The 25,476-nt window shown below is 34.7% G+C and overlaps 1 protein-coding gene across 8 annotated transcripts in view; it reads left to right on the forward strand.

Moving 5' to 3' along the window:
* LOC149795675 (prolactin-releasing peptide receptor-like) overlaps positions 1-25,476 on the forward strand; it is a 187,041-nt gene that overhangs the window by 101,737 nt on the left and 59,828 nt on the right. For 2 of the 8 annotated variants that reach the window (XR_016422388.1, XM_089965522.1), the window contains exon 3: positions 3,081-3,657. The exons of the other annotated variants lie outside the window; for them this stretch is intronic. Coding sequence is in view for 1 of the 2 variants with exons in the window: in XM_089965522.1 (XP_089821648.1) it covers positions 3,081-3,150 (70 nt within the window). In the remaining variant the exon portion in view is untranslated. Of the gene's footprint in view, positions 1-3,080; positions 3,658-25,476 lie in introns of those variants that run through there. 8 annotated transcript variants of the gene reach the window in all.

Raw genomic sequence — 25,476 nt, forward strand, 5'->3', positions numbered from 1 at the left:
TCCTATATAAGATCACTAATTTTGGGGATCCATCGTAATAAGAACTACTCCCTCGTTTCAACAGTAGGCCAATATAAACCATATTTTATGCTTCACTGACTTGGGTTACATTTTGTGTTTCATGTTCATTTCTCAGGATTTCATATGCTGTTTGATAGCACTCTTGCAATGAATGATCTTTATTGTGGTCTATATTGCATCTCTTGCTGCCTCTGCATTTAGGTCATGACGAGCGGGTTCATTTTGTGTTTATGATCACATTTGTTCATCCATGCTAGACCTGAATACATCCTACCCTATTCAGAATGACCTTTGTGACCAAGGCAGTTGAATGTAGAGGTAACTAGGTCTTTTCGGTGGTAAATTTTCATACTATGACTATAGAGTGTATATTGTGACTTGATACCCTCAGCAGGTCAGCTGTGTATTGCAGATGTGAATGATTATACGAATTAGGTGATCGGATTGTATGCAGCATACCTTTTATTCAAGGCGTCAGTTGTAGTGGCTAATCAAGGTAATTACTGATGCATTACCTAAGTACCCCTGGCTGTCACTCTACGTTTACTCAAACACTCTTGACGAAATAGCTGACTTCTAAAGGTTGATAATAACTTTTAAGCAGATTTTAAGAACAATAATTTAAACAAATTAATACAAGAACATGAATCTGCCGTATGTAAGTATTACATCGACTTTGATATGATAAAAAAGTATGTAGGTCTGTAGGTGGATTCGTGGATGGGTGAGTGTTTATAGTTATTTTTGAAAAATATTTACATTGTAGCCAGAAAAGTTTAAATATTGATATAAAAGATGTAAAGCAGAACTCCGACATTTCTCTGAAACATTAAAAGTAAGTGAAGTGTCAGCATGTTGAGAAAGAACATATATTATATTATCTATATTTATTCACCAGACATCGTTATTTTGTCTTATAATATTGGATAAAATCGTGGCATACATGATACAATAATTGGTCTTTTTCGATACAAACCAAATAGATACTTGACTATGTTTACTTACACAAACTTTTATGTTTCAACAGAGGCGTATTATCCAGTTTATTATCGGTTCTTCAAAATTGAAAGCATTGATAACTTTGTCAAAAAATGGCCATGTAGATGATTATAACTTTGTCAATAAATGGCCATGTAGATGATTACCTTTTAAAAGTCGATTAAATGGAGCAGTGGAGGGATATTGTACATTTTCGTGTAGAAGATCGTCATTTAAGTTCCCTTTAATTTCTCCAATGTATCGTCCTTTTAGAAACAATGTTTGGTCCAAATTTTGCGGGGGGTGGGGGTGGGAGAGGCGTAACCCTGCTTGAAGTGTGCGTAGATCAGTTTTGTATGATACCTTAAGAAGTAAAACGTGTCGTCAGATTTAAATATACTGGTCAGGTGGATCCCATTGTGTGTGTGTGTGTGTGTGTGTGTGTGTGTGTGTGTGTGTGTGTGTGTGTGTGTGATTTGGATTTTTAACGTAGCTTTATCAGTTTTTCAGTCATATTGCTACGATGTCTGTTGTGTGGCAGTTTATATTGCTGTCTAGCACTGAGGCATAATGCCGCCGACATGAAGCATGATGTTCCAACCAGTCACATTATCCTGACACCAGGCCGACCAGTACTAACACTAACCTCTTAATGCTGAGTGCCTACGAGGCAGCTGTTAGTACCATTTTTATAAGGCTTTGGTATGACTTGGCCGGGGATCGAACCCACGACTTCCCGCATCAGAGGCGGACGCTCTAACCACTAGGCCACCGGAGCAGTCAGATCCCATTTAGTATACATATAATTACAGCTTCTTTATAAGTGGAAGATCTTTTACTTAAGTTCCTAGTCACAGCTAATTTATATGTGATATGGGAATTTAAATAATTTTTCTGTAAATCACTGTCATTGAATGTCTGAATAATTAAGTAGCGTTTCAAAATCATCAAGGTCAAAATCACGCTTTTTTTATAAGTTTATATAAAAGAACTTTACTCCATCGAATTTGTTTCCTGACTATCTGTTAAAGAACCACTGCTGGTGACAAGTGGTGGCATCAGTTTAATAATGTAGTTTCTATTTTCTTAGTTGCCGAAATATTTGATCATGTTCATTCCATCTTCAATCCATATTAATATAGACATAAGTATCACACCATCCATCTTTTTGTTTCTAATTGATTTCCTCCACTTTTGGTAATTCATTCACATCGCCTCTCTTTTATAAAGTGCTCATATATGTAATTAGTTGATTTCACTGTCCATCTTACAACGTCTCCCAAATTAATGTATATGACAGTTTTGTTCCTCTGAGTATCATTACCAACCTATACATTTCAAAGAAAGGTTGATAATTATGTAAAAATCATATATATATATATATATATATATATATATATATATATATATATATATATATATATATATATATATATATATATATATATATATATATATATATATATATATATTGACCTGAGTAAAGTAAATATATTCACCGCTTCATTATATGGTTATAACGTGCCCGCGTTTGAAAAACTATTTTTATTTTTCGTTTACGTCGAAATAAAATTGGCAACGAAGGCTGACTGCACCCAAAATTGTGACGTTTTCTACGGTTTACTCGAGATGAGTCCAGAACAGTTGTGAATGTGAACAGAGCAAAGGACAACCGAAATCATCCATCCAGTTCTACTGAGTTACTATCTTAATGAACTTTTGGTTTGTATACGCAAATGTGACGGCTAGATATAGCTCTCGTCCAAACTGAAATTCAAAAAACAAAAGCATCTAATGTGGCCACCACCAAAATTAAGTTAAGAAACCATGAATATGTCTATATCGAAAAACTTAAAATTCGAAGAAAAGATATATTAAAGAGAGAGAGAGAGAGAGAGAGAGAGAGAGAGAGAGAGAGAGAGAGAGAGATAGAGAGAGCAAGCCATACTAACCTTTCACACAATGTATCAATCATCAGGTGCATGAGTTTGTTGTGTTTTACTCTGAATAACAATGTTTTATGTCGTACTTGGAATCTCCTGAAACAAAGAGACTTCATGAATATCGATCATTATTTTAAGGTTTTACCCAAGACCGGTGGGACAAAATACTCTGGGGACGTTGAGGAACGTTGCTGGTGAAAATGCATGACTTCAGAATAGAATTGCGAATCACTCCGTCAGGAAAACAACTGTTACCACACTCTCAAAATCGAGAGTGCCAATAAATAAAATAATGCAGATCGTATTTTATCAATTGTTTTTCGTATCAATAACTCCTTGTTTTTCTTTAGCTAAATAATATTCCATTCTCTTTTGCAAGCCACGTTTTATTCACTGCTGAAGCGTGCGTTCATACTAGTCAATTATTGTATATTAATACGCGGTGATCAGGTTTCGTTCATAAGTTGATGAACACGTAAAATATGAAATAAAACAAAATAATTGTATTGTTTCAATAGTATTATTCTTTTAATATAACATAACGATCAATATGATTGTTTGTAGAATATAGTAGAAAGGTTATTGACTGAGTATTGAAAAATACTGGGCCCTCCTTCATGTGGCGTAGGATGCCCTCTGCGCATACCTGCTGAAGTGTAGCTGTCTGTCTTCTTTTATTAACGAAATATGAAATTTCCAGAAAGTTTTTCTTTTGATTTCCTTTCGGAAAACTATTTTCATTTTCTTTAGAGAATGATGAATCACATATTTTGGTGCATACATTTTCAATAATGAATAAATTTCGGACCCAAGAGAAAGTCCAGTCTCGCTTGTTTACCGAGTTAATTTTCCTCCGAGTTTCTACTGATTCCTATATGATATTCTCTCCATATATCTATTGATCCCTATATGATATGCTCTCCATATATCTATTGAGCCCTATATGATATTATCTCCATATATCTATTGATCCCTATATGATATTCTCTCCATATATCTATTGATCCCTATATGATATTCTCTCCATATATCTACTGAATTTTCTAGTGGTTATATCCATGATAAACTTAGGCTGTACTCCACAGATATTACATACTTCTGACAGAGCAACAGATGTAAAGTTAATTTGTTTGCTTGTACAACATGCACAGTGGGGAGAATGTTGGCATACCTGTATGCAATTCTTATGTACTTTATCTGAGATGCTTTTACATGTTGCGACTGAGAAAACTGCACATGATCTAATCACAGTCGATCCAAATGGCGGCTCGCATCTGCTCGATAAAACGGCGTGAACTAATCCAAAGCACACACAATTTAGCAGTCATTAAAATAGGGAAAACTAATTTTGCCAGGGTAGGTAATGCCAGCTTCTGAAACGGCAATGAATCAATTACAAAATACTTAAAAATAACAAAGTTATTAGCTCTTTATATTTTACAATTAATCTTTGAAGTCCGTGATGTGAACCTGATCAAGCGTTGCGGGTTTTTTTTAAATTATTTTTTTTAATAGGTGCACTTGTGAAGTAAGGCCAAGGTGTATCATGGATAATTCGAATTACACCAACAATGACACACCAAAATAAAGGGAATTAAAAGTTATTTTAACGGTACGTTTAAATACTCAGCATAACCAGTGAGGTAAAACCTGGGAAAATACTTTTCTTTACAAATTAAACCCTATGCAAAATGCTTGACTGTAGAGCTGAAACTTATTACACGTACTATCTGTTTTATTGCATGGAAGGTGAAGCGCAAGTTCAATAATTTAGCTACAACTCTTGAATTAGTAGAGCATTTACTAAAAACGAAACAACCATATCCCCAGATAGCCTGTACGAAAATTTCGCATTTGTTAATGAAGTGGTGTCTTGAAGAAAGCACAGCGAATAATTTGATTCAATTACATCTCTTATCTTCTTGAGATCGCGTTATATTATATATAAAACTGTATTCTTAAACCGTATCCACCTTGTATTATCTTAAACCGTATCCACATCATTGTATTATCTTACACCGTATCTACATTGTATTATGATAAACCGTATCCACATTGTATTATCTTACACCGTATCCACATTGTATTCTCTTAAACCGTATCCACATTGTATTATCTTAAACCGTATGCACACGTGATATATTACACCTTCCACATTGGATTATCTTACACCGTATCCACTTTGTATTGTCTTCAACCGTATCCACATTTTATAATTTTAAACCGTATCCACATTGGATTATCTTACACCGTATCCACATTGTATTATCTTAAACCGTATCCACATTGTATTATCTTAAACCGTATCCACATTGTATTATCTTAAACCGTATCCACATTGCATTATCTTCAACCGTATCCACATTGTATTATCTTAAACCGTATCCACATTGTATTATCTTACACCGTATCCATATCACATTATCTTCTGCTTGCAAGACCAGCCAAATCTTACTGTAGAGATGGCCGATGTTTGAAAGGAGTTACCCGAATTATTCTCTAAATTTATTTCATGTTCATTATTAATTTTTTGTTCATTTTTTTTATCAGAAAAGGCATCAAATTAAGACGTTTTTGAAAAGATATTCAGAAACCGTCATGTTAGACTAATGATGAAATTCTTTATTTAAGATAAATATATTACCCATCACAAGACTGTTGGTCTAAGTACGCCAAGAATGCGTTACTTTCTGTCTAATCAGCTTAATATCTTAAAATATTTGCGTCTTTTTTTATGCCCTACACATAACACAGGACTACGTTTATCATATAACAAATATTGCATTTCAGCTACAGGTAAACCACCGATATTCCGGCAACAGATGGTCCGGCACCTCTTTTAATCCGGACAAAATTACGAGAGGGCACTTAAAATTCCCGATCCGCCAAATTAGTTTACTGGGCGCGTACTCACTTGGATTGTTTACACTGCAGTTGTTGGTGGTGATACTTGTATTTTGTGGGATTCTTAGCTTATTTGTCTTACATTTAACCCTAGCTATGTCTTCTAAGAAAGATGCAAGTGTCAATGGTGGTGTCAAGCGTAAACACCAGTCAATATCGATACAAGATAAAGTAGAACTATTGAAAAAACTGGACCGTGGTGTTTCCGTGCGAAAGCTGTGTGACGCATGTGGTATTGGTTCATCAACTGTTTACGATATTAAGAAGCAGAGGGACAAAATATTGAATTCTATTCAGACACTGTTTGCAAGAAGCGAATGAACATTAGAAAAATTATGAAAGATGGTAAGAGTACTGCGCATGACCGAGTGATGATGGAATGGTTTCGACAACGTCGGACTGACTGAGTGGACTTGTAGGGAAGGATGGTAATGGACCAGGATCAGTTGTTTCATATAGAATTTAAATTAGAACATGAATGTGACTATAGTGAAGGATGGCTTCAAAGATTGAATCAGCGTCATAGAATTTCCATGCATAAAGTGTCTGTAGAAAAACGGTCTGCAGACGACGAAGGAGCTGCCGAGTATGTGGACAAATTTCAGAAGCTGGTAGTTGATGAGCACCTCAGTCCTGAGCAGGTGTATAATACAGACGATACTGCATTATACTGGCGAAGCGTGACCCTCGGTTGGTCAGGCAAAACTGTTAATCCGACAAGGTTTTGGAACCAAGGGTGCCGGAAAATTGGTGGTTTACTGTATTGTATTGTGCTTGGTGTCGGAGAGCGAGAGGTTGTCTGTTTAATAATGAGATGGGCTTGGCGTTTCCAGTAAAAATCACGTGACCATTATCAGTTGACAGACACGAACTTCAATACTGATCTTCTTTTAATTGGTAAAATTTTGAATTTCACAAAGAAAAATCCCGGTGAACTATCAGTGTTAGAACACCATTAAGAAGTGAATGAACGGGATTCTAATCCTTGATTTATATTATCATACAATTCCATCAGAGGTATGGGTTTAGCATGCAAACTGGAAGTAAATTCACCCATCCAATGCTATCCCAACACATTGCCTATACAATTTGCAAAGCTGGGTTCGCTGCCTTAAACTTTAGTAATTTATGACTATGAATCGAGCGATACAAAGTCACAAACCGATATCATACATTTCCTGAAACGAGAGAATTTTAATGATTCGTAATGGCTTAGAGACTAGTCGTACATTGCAGTCTCTGATTCTTCGACACAGGACACCCGCCATAAAACAAGCCTTATATTGCCGTTTTATGTTAGAATATTCTCGGATTGTAGGTACTTATCACCGTAGTCTGTTATGGATTTTATATTAAAAACCGACGGATTCCATCCTTTGATTACAGCAGATGGGATATAAAAGGCAGCGAAAAACAGAGTAAATATATTCTTTTACTGATTTCGTCTTAAATAGTTAACTACGAATTTGGCAAAGCAAATAGCCAGAATTTATCCATGCAAAGCCAGACTTAACTATTGTATAGTATAAAATTAATTCGTGATATAGAGATTGATGAAGCTTAATATGTCTCAGTGCTTCACCAAATGTTTGTAACGGTATGTCCTTTGAAGGAAACAAGTTTGGCAAGAGATTTTATGGATGTAAAATGCCTGATAGTGAAATAGACAAACTAATCCCTTTTCGTGCTGAATGATACATAAAGTTTCCACGTGATAGCGCCACTGCTGACGGTCTGCAGCCCTACATGTAAATGTGTTCCATGTCGGATCACATTCATTCACCCCTTTCTCTATAGTCCTTCTCCATGTCTCTTTGGACCGACCCCTCTTTCGTCTCGCGTCCTGTAAAGGGCTGTCCAGGACTGCGCATCCAGTGAAATTCGGCATAAATCCTCAGCTCGGTGTTGATTCTAAGTTGTTTAGGCTGCCGTATATATTTTAGCATGCCTAAGGCTTGATTTGCGTTATTATTTGTGACTGTTGCCTCTCTCTCTCTCTCTCTCTCTCTCTCTCTCTCTCTCTCTCTCAGTCTTTCACGGATGAAGTGAGGGTCCATCTGATTCCTGTCTTGGATCCCAGAGTGGTCTTATTCATCAGCTAGTCGATGGCAATGGCGGAAAGGAAAGGTGCAAGGATGCAAACTTGTTTCACTCCTGTATTGACCTTGGTGTAGTATGTGAGATGCGCTAGGTATATTTAATTTGCATTGCTTGTTATTTTTTATTCATTATATGCTATGGATAATTGTATTTTAGACTAGACCTTGTCCGAAAACAAGTTCATTTTCTACCAGAACTGAATCATTGATTTTGGTTGTATAACCAACATGTTTGTCGAAATACTAGTCTAGAACATTGGAAATTCCCCCATGAAATGCCGGGTCTACGAGTTCTTTACCACATTTTATATCAGATTTTAGAAATAGACCTTCTAATCATAACGAAGATTTTATCTAATAAACATTTTTAAACTTCCAGAATGAAACTTTTCATTAGGTAATTTTTATTTATTTTAGAAAATGTTCATTTTGACCTGAGGTCAAGCAGAGGACTATATAACTTGGTTTTTCTTGAAAATTTTTCATTTGTGCTGTCAGATCAGAGTACAGTCAGTAATCGGTTGTATTGTTGTTGTGTCTAGTATTTCATTTAAGCTGAATTTATTTATTCAAATTATTTATTTCACCATATTCTTCTTTGGAAATACAAAGTGCTCAAAAATAACTTTCTTGAAAATACATACTTGGATTGATAGTGAAATTTGAAATAAGGATATGCTCTTATTATTGTGATCCAAGAAAAGTCTGTTGGCATGTCACGACACGGGTCACCACAAGAACATCAACACTTTCGGTGTTGGATTATTTTTGGAATACAATTAAGTTTATTGTGAACTTTAATCATTAAGGTATGCCATATAAATTGTAGGATTCTTTGGCATTATCTTCGCAATACCGTATGTTATTTTTATATTTTCACTTTGTTTTCTAGAGAAATAAATTTGTTGAATTTTACAAAGCAAATCTGCTTCTCACTCTTTTCTATTACTTATTTTAAGAGCATAGAATAGTAGTAGAAGGTTGTCGCAGATGACTTTAAACTGGACGTCTTGTTGCACATGACTTTAAACTGGACGTCTTGTTGCACATGACTTTAAACTGGACGTCTTGTTGCAGACGACTTTAAACTGGAAGTCTTGTTGCAGATGACTTTAAACTTGAAATCTTGTTGCAAACGACTTTAAACTTGAAATCTTGTTGCATATGACTTTAAACTGGAAGTTTTGTTGCTGATGACTTTAAACTGGAAGTCTTTTTGCAGACGACTTTAAACTGGAAGTCTTGTGGCAGATGGCTTTAAACTGCAAGTCTTGTTGCACATGACTTTAAACTGGAAGTCTTGTTGCGACGACTTTAAATTGGAAATCTTGTTGCAGATGACTTTAAACTGGAAGTCTTGTTGCAGACGTCTTTAAACTGGAAGTCTTATTGCAGACGACTTTAAACTGGACGTCTTGATGCAGACGACTTTAAACTGGAAATCTTGTTGCAGATGACTTTAAACTGGAAGTCTTTTTGCAGAAGTGTGATGATATTTACAATCTACCATGAAGCCGGAATATGTTTTAGCAGTCGCTGTGAAGGTTGTCAAAAGCCTTTCTAAAGTCTATGATCTTGATGTAGACTGTGGTGTTCCATTCATTTATTTGCTTTGTTGTGGTATGAAAATGTGATCAATGCAGGATTTATTTTCCTGAAACCAGCTTGGGGTGGTATAATTTTTAACTGCATTCGTCTTCTGTTTTTTTTACAAGAATTAAAGTAAGGCAATTTTCCACATTACAAGTGGCTATTGAATTGGCCATTGATATCGTTGTATGAGTTTGAGATTCCATAATATGACATTTTTCTACTTAATCTTGATATTTGATAGTCGTGTGAAGAATATGAGTTTGAACTGTAATATCTTCTAGTTAAAGGAATTTATGATATTAATGAAAACTTTTAGGTGTCTGTGATTGGATTTTTAACGTAGCTTTAACAATATTTCAGTCATATTGCTACGATGTCTGCAGTGTGGCAGTTTATAGTGATGTCTTGCACTGGGGCATCATGCCGCAGACATGTAGCATGATGTCCCACCCAGTCACATTATCCTGACACCAGGTCGACCAGTCCTAACACTAACCTCTGAATGCTGAGCGCCTAGTGAGGCAGCTGTTAGTACCATTTTTATAAGTCTTTGTTACGACTCGACCTAGGTTCGAACCTGCAACCTCCCGCATCCGAGACGGACACTCTAACCACTAGGCCACCGGAGCGGCATGAAAGATTTTAGGTAAAAGCTTTCAAGAGGTTGTTTTAAAAATGAATATTTGAACACAAACTCATTGAATAAACTCTACGTGTTAGAACGGTAGTAACGTCATTTACAAAGTGTAAAAAAAAGACTATTCAACTTTGAATTGTCCCTCCCCTTGAAGAATATTCTTTGGCATGCAAGTGTCGTGAAACTACACATAATGGGTTTCGCGCCGACGTAATGGTTTTCTTTTGCATTAATAGTTTCATTACTGTCGAGCGGATTTGTTTGTTCGCTGATTAATGTATTGTTACGTATATTTGATTAAATTTATATTTTATTTCATTTAATTGTTTGTTTGTTTTAAATTTTTTAAATTCCACTACATGCTATTGTAATGTACTTTTATTTACTGGATTTGATAATGTTCAGTTGTAACTGTTGTTTTTTATTATTATTTTGACGTAAACAACTTTATAGAGACATTTTATCTAATACTGACCTAGTTTCTGACCTTGATTCAGAACCAGTGATAGTGTTTGGTAAATACCTTTTTTTAATTTTTTTTGAAAGTGATTCTCAGAGTAAGATTCATAAAGTGAAATCAATGCTATACATGGAGTACGTGACAAATAACGTGTGTTTATTGTTACATAGTTTTAGATTTCCCAGAAGGATGAACTCTTGACCGCCATCCGGGAATTTGTTTTGAGTTGTAGTTAGACGTATTACTAATGTTTTGAGAAGGTTAGGGTTAGAATAGTCATTGGTGCCTAAACACTTGAAACGTCCAGGTGTTTTATGTTGTGACAATATCTGGGTTAATTATTTTCTTTTCTTCAAATTATGTTAAAGAAAAGTGATTCTTTTCCCTGGAAATACTAGTACTCTAAATTAATTTCTTCGACAATGACATTTATCGAAATTTATACAGGATTCAAAAGATGGAATAATATTTTCCGTGATTCAAAAAGAGACTGTTGATTCTGCAGTACTTCACAGGTTACAACAGACGTCATCGTCTTCCGTTTTGGATTTCATCGGGATTCGAACTCAGTTTCATTTAGGAATTTTTAATAATAGAAATTCTTGTTTTAATTCTTGGATTATTTTTCGATTTGATTCATGAAATTGAAATTTCTTTTTCTCATTACCTTGTTATTCTAGGGAAATAATTTATTTGTTAAATTTTACAAAGAATATTGTCTTCATATTTTTCTTGTTACTTTCTGTAAGAGCCTAAACATGTAACAGTATAAATAGACAGAAAATGGAAATTATGTTTTTATTGAATGAACTTTAATAATATAATTCACTGTACGATAATAACGAAATACTAAGACTAAGAAAAGGGAGGGGACTTTTCCAAGAATATGGAAGGTTTAAGAAAGTGAAGAATGTTAATTGTTTCAAATATTGTTCAAAAAAATGTAGGCAGTTAGTATAAGAATATCTTAAAATCTTCAGTCATGCGTATTTGAATAGGCTCTGTATATATCTTACTATCTTCTCTCAATGTTCAGTACGTATCACTTCAGAGCGTTAGTTAAATTCTTTGTAATATGTGTCGTTATTTAAAAAAATTCCCAGTATGCTCTTTTTATTGATTTACTAAAACATTTTGGGGTGTAATTTTTTTTATTTTTCTGAGGACTCATTTATTGTCATATTTTTGACGTCATTGCATCAAATATCTGACGGTACTGATTTTCTTGTAAAGGTGAATTAAATGGTGCCGATTTTTAAGTTGCAGAAATGCTTTCAGAGAGATCAGTTAATTTAGCAAATGATAACATTAAACTTTTACCGTTAAGGTAGAAATTCAATCAAAAAGACAACGGAGTTATAAGATCTGTTGACTTGATTTGCTATAGGGACCGGAAATGCATGTAGCGCCAAAGTACATTCTAAAAGAATTCACAGCAAATGAGGTCAAGATTAATCTATTTATAGTTTATTCATGATATAAATAAAAGCATGTTGTGTTTGGGTTTTTAATCGGGTCTAAGGCACTCTATATGGTAAGCTGATTTGGTTCTCAGTTTGAAAACATGTCAATCGCCAGACATTAACACATGAGCATATATATCATGTTTAAGTTCGACACCCCTACGGTTAACAGTGAAAGCAGTTTACATTCGTCCATTTATTGATATCTGGAACGCAATAGAACGTGCGCCTTTATGATCGCAGTGCACTGTAGAACCGGCTATCCAAAGTAGTTCAGCACTGATGAAATTCTTAATGAAGATTCATTGTTACATCGGCATTACTGAAATGGCGTCAAGACAGCCTGGTTCACCTATAATTACATACACGAATTGTGAAACAAAATAATTGTCCAAACTTCTAGCCTTACTTCCTTCTATTTCAGTCCTGACGTCATTTTAAAATTTCAAAGATTCCACGGACAAATAGGGGTAACGATGTCGTTCGATCATGAAGAAATATGTTTTGGTAAAGGCTACCCATTTATTTCTCATTCTTTTATAAACATATATTCTTTACGAAGATGAAATGACACTACACTTTCACAAGAGTGCATATTGCAGAACTTTTCGTGGCCGCCATGTTGAGAAGTATTGACCTTCATTAGTTATGCTGAGGGAGCTGCCATGGAAATAAAGCCGAGTTAGTGACTATTGATAAGTTGAACTGGTACTAGCTTTGAAACACCATTCAGTCTGCCATAAAGTCCACACACAAATCTGGATATTGTGTACATGTATAACTTCATGCGTTTGTGACGGTTACTAAAATTTAGGTCTGCAACAATAATTATTTATCATTACCTGAATTGATAATTTCGACATACGCGCTATAACAGGTTCGATGCCAGTTCCGGTAGGGGTAAACATGTGGTTTGATCTGGTCTTATTCTTCGTCTATCACAGAATTTCTCGAAATGAATCTTGGAAAATTTTGGGATTACATTTCAACATGTTATTGGTTATAAATATTTAGCTTTGGAACTAAAATAGCAGGCTATCAAAGAAAAGGATGCAAACTGAGTCAATCGCCTTCTCGAATGAGTCTGATAGCGCGTATTATTGGTTTAACGCCAGGGATGATGTCATGCTGCAATTTTCAATATGAGGCTAATTACGTCAGTCAGGTTTTGGTGGGAAAAGTATAGATTTCGAAATTGAAAGAATGATTTTCAAAAGAGATCATGAGTATACTCATTAAAACAGATAAATTAAGGGAAAGCAAAGACTTGAGAACTTTAACGGTGACGTCTTTTGGTATAACACAGACTGCTATTGAAATATTTTGAATAAATCCTTCTTAGTGCAAGCAAGTTAATAAACGAATCCTTCTGTAACCTTTATGCGAGTTGGTAATACCTTGTGTAAACTCTATATGAGTCGGTAATACCTTGTGTAATTTCCATACGAGTCGGTAATACCTTGTGTAAACTCTATATGAGTCGGTAATACCTTGTGTAATCTCCATACGAGTCGGTAATACCTTGTGTAAACTCTATATGAGTCGGTAATACCTTGTGTAATCTCCATACGAGTCGGTAATACCTTGTGTAATCTCTATATGAGTCAGTAATACCTTGTGTAATCTCTATATGAGTCGGTAATACCTTGTGTAATCTCCATACGAGTCGGTAATACCTTGTGTAATCTCCATACGAGTCGGTAATACCTTGTGTAATCTCTATATGAGTCAGTAATACCTTGTGTAATCTCTATATGAGTCGGTAATACCTTGTGTAATCTCCATACGAGTCGGTAATACCTTGTGTAAACTCTATATGAGTCGGTAATACCTTGTGTAATCTCTATATGAGTCGGTAATATCTTGTGTAATCTCCATACGAGTCGGTAATACCTTGTGTAACAACCATACAATTCGGTAATACCTTGTGTAACCTAAACAAGAGTCGGAAATGGTTAAATAGAAAACCAAAGTGAACTTTTCTTAATCAAACCATGGGTGACGCCTCGTCTCTACTGTCGGAAGATACTTTGAGTACATATTTTCTTTGTCCTTTTGAATTGTTAAAACGTGATTTTCAAGCCTTGTGTTGAATTTGTATACGTTTGGGAACACTCGGAGTAGTTCGTGTTGATTATTAAAAATGGAACGAGTAAAAATCAAAGAAAGGTGTTCTGATGATATAAATCAGGGCTAATATTGTGAACACGACCTTACACGACACAGCAATATTTGGGGTGTCATAAACCACATATAAATGTGAAGGTCATGTTATATCGTATGTTTATCAAACGTGCATATTTTCTTTTCCTTTCGTTACTCTATGACTTTAGTTGGAAACAATCACTGGAATTCATTAGGCTTTCATTTTATGTTGCCGCAGAGATCACTGCTAATATTGTGAAAAATATGCAGTTTTCCCTGTTTTTTTAATCCTGATTGAAGTTTAAAGTATATTAAAGATCGTGATTGGAAATATGAGGGTTTATTATTTCGAAATCAAAGGGAATAATATGCAAATTTTTTTAGAAAACAGTCAAGCAAATGATGAACCGAAGTTTTCCCTTTAAATTTTTTTTTTTTATTTTTCCGCTTGTTTCAAGCATGTGATAGTTCGACGGATTACGTTTATGCCATCTGACTCTTGTGTCCGTCTTACTAATTTGCCCATAAAGAACACCAGCTTCGAATGGGATGCAAGAGTTGTCAATTTTGTTTTAGAACCTGACTGTGCAAAGATATAATATTCAGTGGACTTAAGCCAGTAACACCCTCGCTACACTTTTCTCCATTACAAATATATACAATATCATTTACACTACATCTCACTCGTATCCAGACACATGGAATAACATCTACACTAGACGACACTCCATTGCAAATATATACAATAACATCTACACTACACTTCACTCCTACCCAAAACAGTTATTTCGAATAAATTTCCCTTAAATGATTCATCAGACGTTACTTCCTGTCATTGGCAACTGCAGTCGTGGAAACGTACAATGCATTAAGGATGACGGTCAATTCTGTCGAAACAAAATTTATGTTGAAGCAATGTTTCCTGCTACTCTATAACTGCAGTTTCAAGAGCGCGATTTAAGAGGTTTCAGCCCTGGGGTTCATATTACTTCGAAATTATTTTGGCAATCCTCACACAAAGCAAACCATTTCTAACCTGGATAAAAAATACATGATTAATAAATTAGGTCAGTTATGTGTCAGATAATTAGAAAAATAATTGTTATAAGCAAAATCCATTAATAAAGAAGCACGGCATTTCTGACAAACCACGAAAACAGACCTAATCATGCAAGAATGAACATATTCCGAAATGGCCTCACTTTATCAATTATAGAAAACAAACAAGCAGTTTCAACATCTATCCGATGTTCCACTAGGGTCAACGCAATTAGTTGGTACAAATAGGGGATTCGATATCAGGTTAGAAAATAAGCCCAGAATAGATTCGTCGATGGAGTTGGTTTTGTTTTAGAATTATTATTCGACTGTAGCGCTTTCATAACATATGTTCTAGACCCTTCTTTGGTATGTATACACTTTATATACTTTTGGAGTACACTTGGTATGTATACACTTGATATACTTTTGGAGTACACTTGGTAGGTATACACTTTATATACTTTTTGAAGTACACTTGGTAGGTATACACTTGATATACTTTTTGAAGTACACTTGGTAGGTATACACGTTGTATACTTTTGAAGTGCAGAGTATCCATTACGATAACGCTAAAGTGCTGGGGTGGAATGGATATGTTGTAAATTTTCTGCTAAAGTGAAACTTATTTGCATAGACAATGGACTTTATATATATACCACATACATTAAAATGACATGGCATTTAAAGTGTTGGTATAAAGCAAATTGATATACTAATACTATTGGTATATCAAATTGTGATCCGCCCATGGCGCAATAATACGAATACATAAACATTATTTCAACTAAAGGTCTATAGATCAGTGATGGATTTTCACTCATTATTCGTTAATGACATCTGAAAATAACGATAAAAAGTAGTAATAGTCCGCGTTTTTTAAATGAATTTAACATGGTACACAATTTCATCGCAATCCTTTTTTCCCATTCACCTTTCCCATATCGTGCATAGGGGCAATATGCGTAGAAATATGGAATGAGAGAGAAAAACAATTTGAGTTGGATGAAATCTTTAAAACTGATCTTGCAATAGGGCAACCTACAATAATATGGTTAGTCGTAACGGTATGTTAACCCTTTCCTTTGGATCTGCCTGCGGTATTCATAATATCAATGATACATAGTTGCAATAGCGGGTCGACACTATAAGAAAAATTTGTCGTTTACGAGGCACACATACTATAACGTATTTAATGCTTTATTGTTGCTGTTGTTGTTTTTTCTTAAGCCTATTATAATGTTCTAAAATTAAATTCTTAGTAATCAAATACGAAAATGCCCAAAGGGTAGCCCCCCACCCACCCGCTATCTCTCTCTGTCCCTCTCTGTCTCTGTCTCTCTCTCTCTCTCCGGACCATCGTAGCAAAAAATGGGCGAAAATACTTGAAAATACGAGCGTTGGGGATTTTCGCTTGTGTCATACGACAACGTCTCTGGACCAATGTATGATGGTAAAGTTAAGTCCAACCGTCCATAGGAAAAGGAGAGAGAGAGAGAGAGAGAGAGAGAGAGAGAGAGAGAGAGAGAATTTTATGTCAGTAGTAATGTTAATTAAAGCAGAATAATGTCTTAGATCAACTGTATATATATTTAAATATTTTAATTACCTCTTGTTGGTTCGTCATTTGGCTTAGTTTAAATTCCAAGCTAATTTCCGTATGCCAGTATGTGAATGCCCGTGCGTTCAGTGTGTACAAGAAGCTACCGCTCCGGTAGCCTAGTGGTTAGAGCGTCCACATCGGATGCGGGAGGTCGTGGGTTCGATCCCCAGCCGAGTCATACAAAAGACTTCTAAAAATGGTACTAACAGCTGCCTCGTAGGCGCTCAGCATTACGAGGTTAGTGTTAGGACTGGTCGGCCTGGTGTAAGGATAATGTGACTGGGTGGGGCATCATGCTACTTGTCTGCGGCATGCTGTCCCAATGCTAGACATCACTTTAAACTGCCACACTGCATACATCGTAGCGATATGAATGGAAAATTGTTAAAGCGACATTAAAAATCTAAATCACACACACACACACACACACACACACACACACACTGTGCAAGAAACTAATGTTTTCGTAGTACTATACTTTCTTCATAAAAACAATCTTTCATGTTTAAATTATAAGTGCTTCTTATATTGATTTAATCAATGTGAATACAAATAGAAACTTCAAAGGAAAACAGTCAACTTATCAATTTGCAAATGTGATTGTGAACAACAAGAAAAGGCATAGAGCTACACCATTCACTCGGTCAATACATACTTACCCGAAGTATATCTTAACTCCGCTCAAAGGGCAAATATGTATATTTGTATGTGATATAAATAAAATATATGTATAGTATTACGCTGTATCAATGATATACCACGCGTTCTAAAAAAATCATTAAAAGGAAACTCGGCAAGCCTCGTTTCCTTTCAATGAAATAATTATACATTTCGTGGTATATCAGTCATTCAGCGTACATACTATATATATATATATATATATATATATATATATATATATATATATATATATATATATATATATATATATATATATATATATATATATATAATGTAAAGACAAGAAAATTGTCACGGATGAAATAGTTGCTTGCCTATTTTAGATTTTACATATTGTTTAGATTATTGCCTTTAGTGGGTTTATCAGATCCCATCTTTACATAAGTGGTGTGATCTACCAGAAACGTCAATATTTTATCCAGTAGGAATGCAAATGTATCTATATTAGATTCTTTTTCATTCTTTAAAGCCAGCATGTTTCAAATGACATCAAACGTGTATCAGTTGAATTAAACATGTTTCAGTTAACATAAAACATGTATCATCTGACATTAAATACGTATCATTTGGCATTAAACATGTATCAGTTTACATTAAACTTGTGACATTAAGCATGTATCATAGAACTAATTTGACTCTGACACGTATGTTATTTTCTTATTGTTAATTCGCAGAGGTTTGAATATTGTTCATAGGAATATATTGGTTTCGAAATGTGCTGATAATTTATTTCTATTTACAAAGATAGGACTGGTATTGCCTTACATAAATCATTGAAGACTTGGTACATTAGAAGTATTTTCAGTAACCTATACTCATAATAGTTTTGCTGCAAACTGGGAAATGATAAAGCGCACTATCTTCTTAGAAACTCGATAATTTAGTCATTTAACTTAGTCATATGTAATAACTTGATCGTCATATGAAATAATTTAGTCATATATAAGACAAGAAAACTTAAAGGATCTTGCATACCTGCGGAGCTTCGGACTTGTGAAACAAAGGTCGCGGGGTTGTTACCGGGAAAAAGGCAGGTCGGGTCGGCTGCTACGGTGTGTCATTGGGAACGGCACTTTGCATGATATATCAAATAATTTGTTAAAAGTGCCGTTAAGATCAACAAAATAAATAAATAAATTGTATTCCTGCAGGGTAAATAGGGATTACAATTCTTTTAAAACCTTTTAATCCGTAGTTAGTACGGCTGACACGTTAGGAGCTTTGGTGAGCTGGGTTATTTTTGTCCATAAAATAATGTGTAGTATTTTCCCGTATCACATACAGTTTATACCATTCATCTCGTACCCATCACACATCTTCATTTCATACCTTTCATCTTGTACCCATATCAAACATATGTACATTTCACACCATCCATCTTGCAAAGTATCACACATATACATTTCATACCTTTCATCTTGTACCCATATCACACATATACAATTCATACCATCCATCTTGTACCTATATCACACATATACAATTCATACCTTTCATCTTGTACCCATATTACACATATGTACATTTCACACCATCCATCTTGCAAGGTATCACACATATACAATTCATACCTTTCATCTTGTACCCATATCACACATATGTACATTTGACACCATCCATCTTGCAAAGTATCACACATATACAATTCATACCATCCATCTTGTACTGTAGTACTCATGTACATTTAATACCGTACATGAACGGGTACCAAACCATCATTTTTTGGTGATGTGGTTGTGGCCATGGTAGTACGGGCACTGGAACGTGCAGGCAGGCGGTAGTTGTCTTATCTCGCATAAAGAGGTCCTAGGTTCGATACCAAGCAGAAACCCAGTATGGAGCGAATTAATGAAGTTGCTTGTTTAGCGCTAGGGTGTCAGTATTTGTAATAATTTTTGTAGTAATCATGGTCCCTAGATTCATCAACCATAGGGATTTTAATATACATCCAAGTATAATATACATACATACATATATATATATATAGAGTCTTAAGAGTAATTCTTCTTAGGCTTAGGCCAGTGCTTGAAGTAATGTGACGTCAGTCCCTAATATAAATAAAAATAACCTTGGAATTATTCAGGCTGACGATTTCATAATGGTGTCTTCAGTTTTCATTTATGTATTTTCATGTTTTTTTCTTAATATCAGTATTTCGTTGTATTGCTTTGGCTACACGCCATTACATCGTCTTAGGCAGACTCAGTGGCATTTAGCATTGATTGTGAATGACTACATGTACGTGAGCGCCTCCATAGCAATAAACTAACGTGCATTACATCGCATTGTTCGGATTTCATTCATTAAATCAACGACGTGTACAATATTCCATGAAAGGCTGAAATATTTTTTCTCAGTTGAGGTATTCCTTGTTTGAAGTAAATAATAAATAGGTTATTGACTGAGTATTGAAAATGTTGGACCCTCATTCATGTGGCATGGAATGCTATGGTATTCTCAGGCACCCTGAGCCACATGACTTTGAAAATGTTGGACCCTCATTCATGTGGCGTGGAATGCAGTCGTATTCTCAGGCATCCTGAGCCACATGACCTCAGGTCCTATATTTTATAATACTCAATGCATACTGAATATTTTGTAATACTCAATGCATACTGAATATTTTGTAATACTCAATGCATACTGAGTATTTTGTAATACTCAAGGCATACTGAATATTTTGTAATACTCAATGCATGCTGAGTATTTTGTAATAATCAATGCATACTGAGTATTTTGTAATACTCATTTTGCATACTGAGTATTTTGCAGGAGATCGTGGGTTCGATCCCCGGCCGAGTCATACCAAAGACGTTTACAGATTGTACTAACAGCTGCCTCACTAGGCGCTCAGCATTCAGAGGTTAGTGTTAGGACTGGTTGTCCTGGTGTCAGGATCATGTGACTGGATGGGACATCATGCTACATGTCTGCGGCATGATGCCCCAGTGCTAGACGTCGCTATAAGCTGCCACACTGCAGACATCGTAGTGATATGACTGAAAAATTGTTAAAGCTACTTTAAAAAATCCAGTCGCACACACACACACACACACACACACACACACACACACGACGTATTCGACAGTGTAATGCTTTTTTCAAAGTTAATGGATCTATTAAATGCATTACTATATGTATGAAAACATTACTGTAACATTCAATAATACAAAGCAGACTCGAACATGAAGCTAGGATATTCTCTTGGTGGTGACACTATTTTTCTGCTGTTGTGGGATATGATCATGAAAATAAGTAGTGACATCGAATACAACAAAAATGTACAGAAATTCAGTCCCTCGTTGAAAGGGTGGGTGGGTGGGAGTTTAGATCTTAACATTAAAATGAATGTAGAAAAGGATATCTAATTGTAACGAAACCTATATTTGAAGTGCGTTAACAGGAACCCACTCAACAAAGAGGAAGTCACTCTATTTAAATCAGTCTGATTCTATACCTGTGCTACTTTTCTTACAGATTGTCAACGGCACACTCCTTAATATCCCAGTAGTTTGTCATTATGTCTAACATTCTATCATTATCACTAATGATCCTTTATGGACGATGCAGAGAAGACATTTAGACAACGATTACAACATGCCCATTATTAGTCTGAGCTTTAAGGTTCTACCAGGAAGCTCTCTTTACAATTATACCAGGGTTCCTCGGCATAGACGGCTGGGTGTATAATTGATATGTTTTTCGGAAACAGCTTTTGGACGATGTGTTTGGTTACTGAAAATTGATCTGCCTGGAGACGGAGAAAACTGCAAGGATGGTCATTACGAAGGCCTTGTTAACGTTGCTTTCAACAAGCCCTGTTGAAATCAATATTAGGTCTTGACTAATTATGAAATCGTGTCTGTTACATGAGGTAGGTTTTTCAGAGACACCTGCTTTATTGGAGATGATTGCTTAGACAATTAGTTTTGTTATCTGGTTGTCGTTACTGTCAGGAGAGTTTCACTATATTCGCAACGAATGCCTAGTGAGGATGACATTCAGTATGTAGCTGACTTGATGTCACTAGTATTTTTAAGAGGATGGAATTTAATCTTATATCGGGCTTTTATCTTATATATGATTTTGATACTCCAACAATACGATTTCTTGCTGTTTTTTTTCAATTGAACATTTTTAATTTTTTTAATTTTACGTGATATACGAACAAGCAAACGCAGGTAAACTGTATGACTACTGGGAGTTGAAGAGTTACTACGTTAAAACAAAATGTGTTTCTGTGGAATATTATTAACTTAGATCTGGTCTTCGATAGAAGTTCATGCACCGATGGTGTATTTTGACTCCTGATGATGAAAAGGATGCGAAAGTACGATCTTTACAAATGTTTCTATCAAAATTTGACCGCGTCAAGATAAAGGACTTTTAAAGTATAAACGTATTCTAGTCCGCACTTATTCAAATTGTATTTGTCCTGCTTGCAGAGCATAGGCGTCCCACTATCATGAAAGATCAAATTGCATGCTTGTTGAAAACCTCATTTTCCTATCCTCATATACAGATGTACTTTTATATCAGTGAAATATTTTTGGAAGTAATATGTCTCTTAACCAAATAAGCGTTAGTCCCCCTTCACAGTAAGCCGAGGGTCCTGAAACAATCCCACAATCCCACTGGTTACATTGCATTAGCTATTTTGGAAGAACCAAGTACATTCCCCCCCCCCAACAAAAAAAACCCCTTTGCATTATTAATAATAAATGTTGCAAGGAATTACTTGTAAAAACAAAACTACACTCTAATAAAAGAAAATGTAAGAAAAGACAAACTTGAAAAGTAAAGGAGCAGAAGAAGGAAACAGATGTAAATATGAAAAGGAATATAACAAATTACAGGCACATATACCCATAAACACACCCCACTAGTTTTATAATAAATTACGTGATGTTGCTAGGAAAAGGAAGGCGAGGAACTGAAAATTGGAGAGGCTTAAAACACTATGCAAAATACAAAACACGAATTGTGCATTAAATTACCTCATTTTTAAAACTATTAATTATATATTATGGACTAGTTTCCATATCTTGTCAGAATTTTCTCTCCCACCTTAATAATTTTTTTTTGTAAGCAATAGTAATTAGTTATTTCTGTTTAACGCCGCTCATATATGGGATAGTTTGTCCTTTCACGATGTCTGTAACCATAGTTTTTAATGGTAAATACTATAATATTTAATAATAATTTGTTGCTAAATATAATATCGTGTTTTAAAATGTTTTGTAAAGTAGTAAGTTTTTATTGTTTATCCATATTTGCAATAATGTCAAATTTTTCATAATTAATTAACAATGAAGATGTACGTTCTGTCACGTGTCTATTTTTTCTAGAAAAAAAATGCATGCTGTTTTTCCTTAACATAGGTTTTAGAAGAAAATTATTTGTTGTGAGATTTCTGTACATTTTGTGCAGCAATCTTTCATGAGACCAGTTTGATATTGTTCAGTATGATCAATATCGTCACTGTTGATCTCGTCTTGAATTCCATACACATGTTAAACATTTGTTCCCAGAATTCCATACACATATTAAACATTTATTTCCCAGAATTCCATACACATATTAAACATTTTTTCCCCAGAATTCCATACACATATTAAACATTTGTTCCCAGAATTCCATACACATATTAAACATTTTTTCCCCAGAATTCCATACACATATTAAACATTTTTTCCCAGAATTCCATACACATATTAAACATTTATTTCCCAGAATTCCATACACATATTTATAAAAAAAATTCCAGAAAGTTCTTTGTTGTATCATTTTGCAAGAATTGTGTTTTGCATACCTGGTTTTTAAAGTGGATAAATTGAGTATCTGCATTATATTCTTTAAAAAGTAATGATATATTTGACAAACTTTAAGAGAAGACGATTTGAGTGATTTAATTAATTAATAAGTATATATCATTTTGCAGCCTCCACTTTTGAATCATATTATATCTTGCTACTTCTTCCAAGGTGTCCCAGAATAAGTGGAACAAAGCAGTATCTAAGTTTTTACTTTCTGACTATTTTAAGGACGTAGGTCATCTTTGAAACCATTTAGACCACAACTACGTTTCCATGGACCAAGGACTAAATGACTATTTTAAAGACGTAGGTCATCTTTGAAACCATTTAGACCACAACTACGTTTCCATGGACCAAAGACTAAATGACTATTTTAAAGACGTAGGTCATCTTTGAAACCATTTAGACCACAACTACGTTTCCATGGAATTTTAAAGACGTAGGTCATCTTTGAAACCATTTAGACCACAACTACGTTTCCATGGACCAAATACTAAATGTAATTTTGAGAACTATGAAAGGTTCGATTATCGAGTTGAGATTTCTGGAGATCATTGTTTAGACGACCAGTTTTGTTATCTGGTTGTCGTCTTTAATATCTTCCAATCTTGTTATTTGCTTATGTAGTAATTCTTCACTTTTGTTTATCTCTTCTTTTATTTCTTGTACACGCGAAATAGGTTTAGGTATTATTTCTAAACGTATTTCTAAAAAAAAGAAAAATATTTGATTATTGATTCTAAACAGCACTGTCATCTGGTATGCATGTTATATAGGATTTTTAATAAAGATGGTCTACACATTTCATTTTGGTGTCCAGAAAGTTTTTGTTTTGTTATATTTACTAAGATTTTGCTGCGAATTACTGGACTTACATATTCCTTTTCAGCTTGCGAAATCAGTAACTTTTTATGCTAATTCCACAGAAGACTGATCACTGTTGTAGTCTGCTTTAACATTTGTTTTTCTACTCTGGAAAGAAACTAAGTTATGAGAAAAAAAATAAACTGGCCTTTTGGAAGGGTCATTTCTAAACTATGTGCAATTTTGTCGGATTTTTTATATGTACTATCCATTGTCCTCGAACAATTTGTTTTGTCTCTTTTATATTAAGCATGGTATTTCTAGCTCATGACATTATTTGAATTGTAATTATAGCAATCCAAAGTTTCATTTGAACTAGATTATATATCTCCACAAAGTATGATACAATCATGAAGTTCCAATTAATTGATCGATTTTCATGTAAATGTCTGGATTATCCGCATTTGGTACGTATTTACTTTACCAATGTCACTGACTTTTTCTTTTCTATTTCTATTGTTATCCTGACTCAAAAATAATAAATTTTAGGGACCAAAATTTGCAATTTAAATTGATTGAAATAATATTGTAACTCTCCTGGAATTTTTTTTTTCCTGACAAAGCCGAGGTAGGCCAGTTGATAGAATGTTTGACTTGTAAACCAAAGGTCGCGGGTTGGCTGGCTTGGTGTGTCCTTGAAAAAAGCCCTTAGCTCCCATTTTTTAAGCATAATATAGTTAATTATGAGTTAAAATATAAAAAAATACTGATAAATGTCTTCAATCATGCATAACCACCATATCCTTACTGAGCTCTGATGGATTTCAAAAATATCATTAAAAATTAAATGGAAAAATGTTACAATTCAAATATGTAATTAGATCTCTTTTTTGTTGTACGACTGAGCTGCCTCCAGTTCAAGGTTAATATTCTTGGAATGTTCATTTGACAGGATTTATACCTGTGAAAACGTTAATATGTACACAATATATGTTCAAATACAATCGACACAAAAAGAAATAAGAAAAAAGGTATTTTAGGTTGCAAAAGGAAACTTTGAAAAGAGACTGTCATTCTTTACTGAACTCATTTGTTTTGTGTGCGTGCGTATGTGTGCCATAGTGTGTGTGTGTGTGTGTGTGTGTGTGTGAATATGTTACTATCCAAGGCGGTAGCGGATTTTTCTTCTTTTTTTGTCTTCACAGATCACAGATGCGCGAGACACCTATGCGGTCAGGTTTAAGGACACAATTTTTATTCACTTGTTACCTAACTTCAAAGGGGCGTATGT

Source organism: Sinohyriopsis cumingii, chromosome 7 (assembly GCF_028554795.1).
Source record: "Sinohyriopsis cumingii isolate HCF-2022 chromosome 7, ASM2855479v2, whole genome shotgun sequence".
In the NCBI taxonomy this organism is placed as follows: Eukaryota; Metazoa; Mollusca; class Bivalvia; order Unionida; family Unionidae; genus Sinohyriopsis; species Sinohyriopsis cumingii.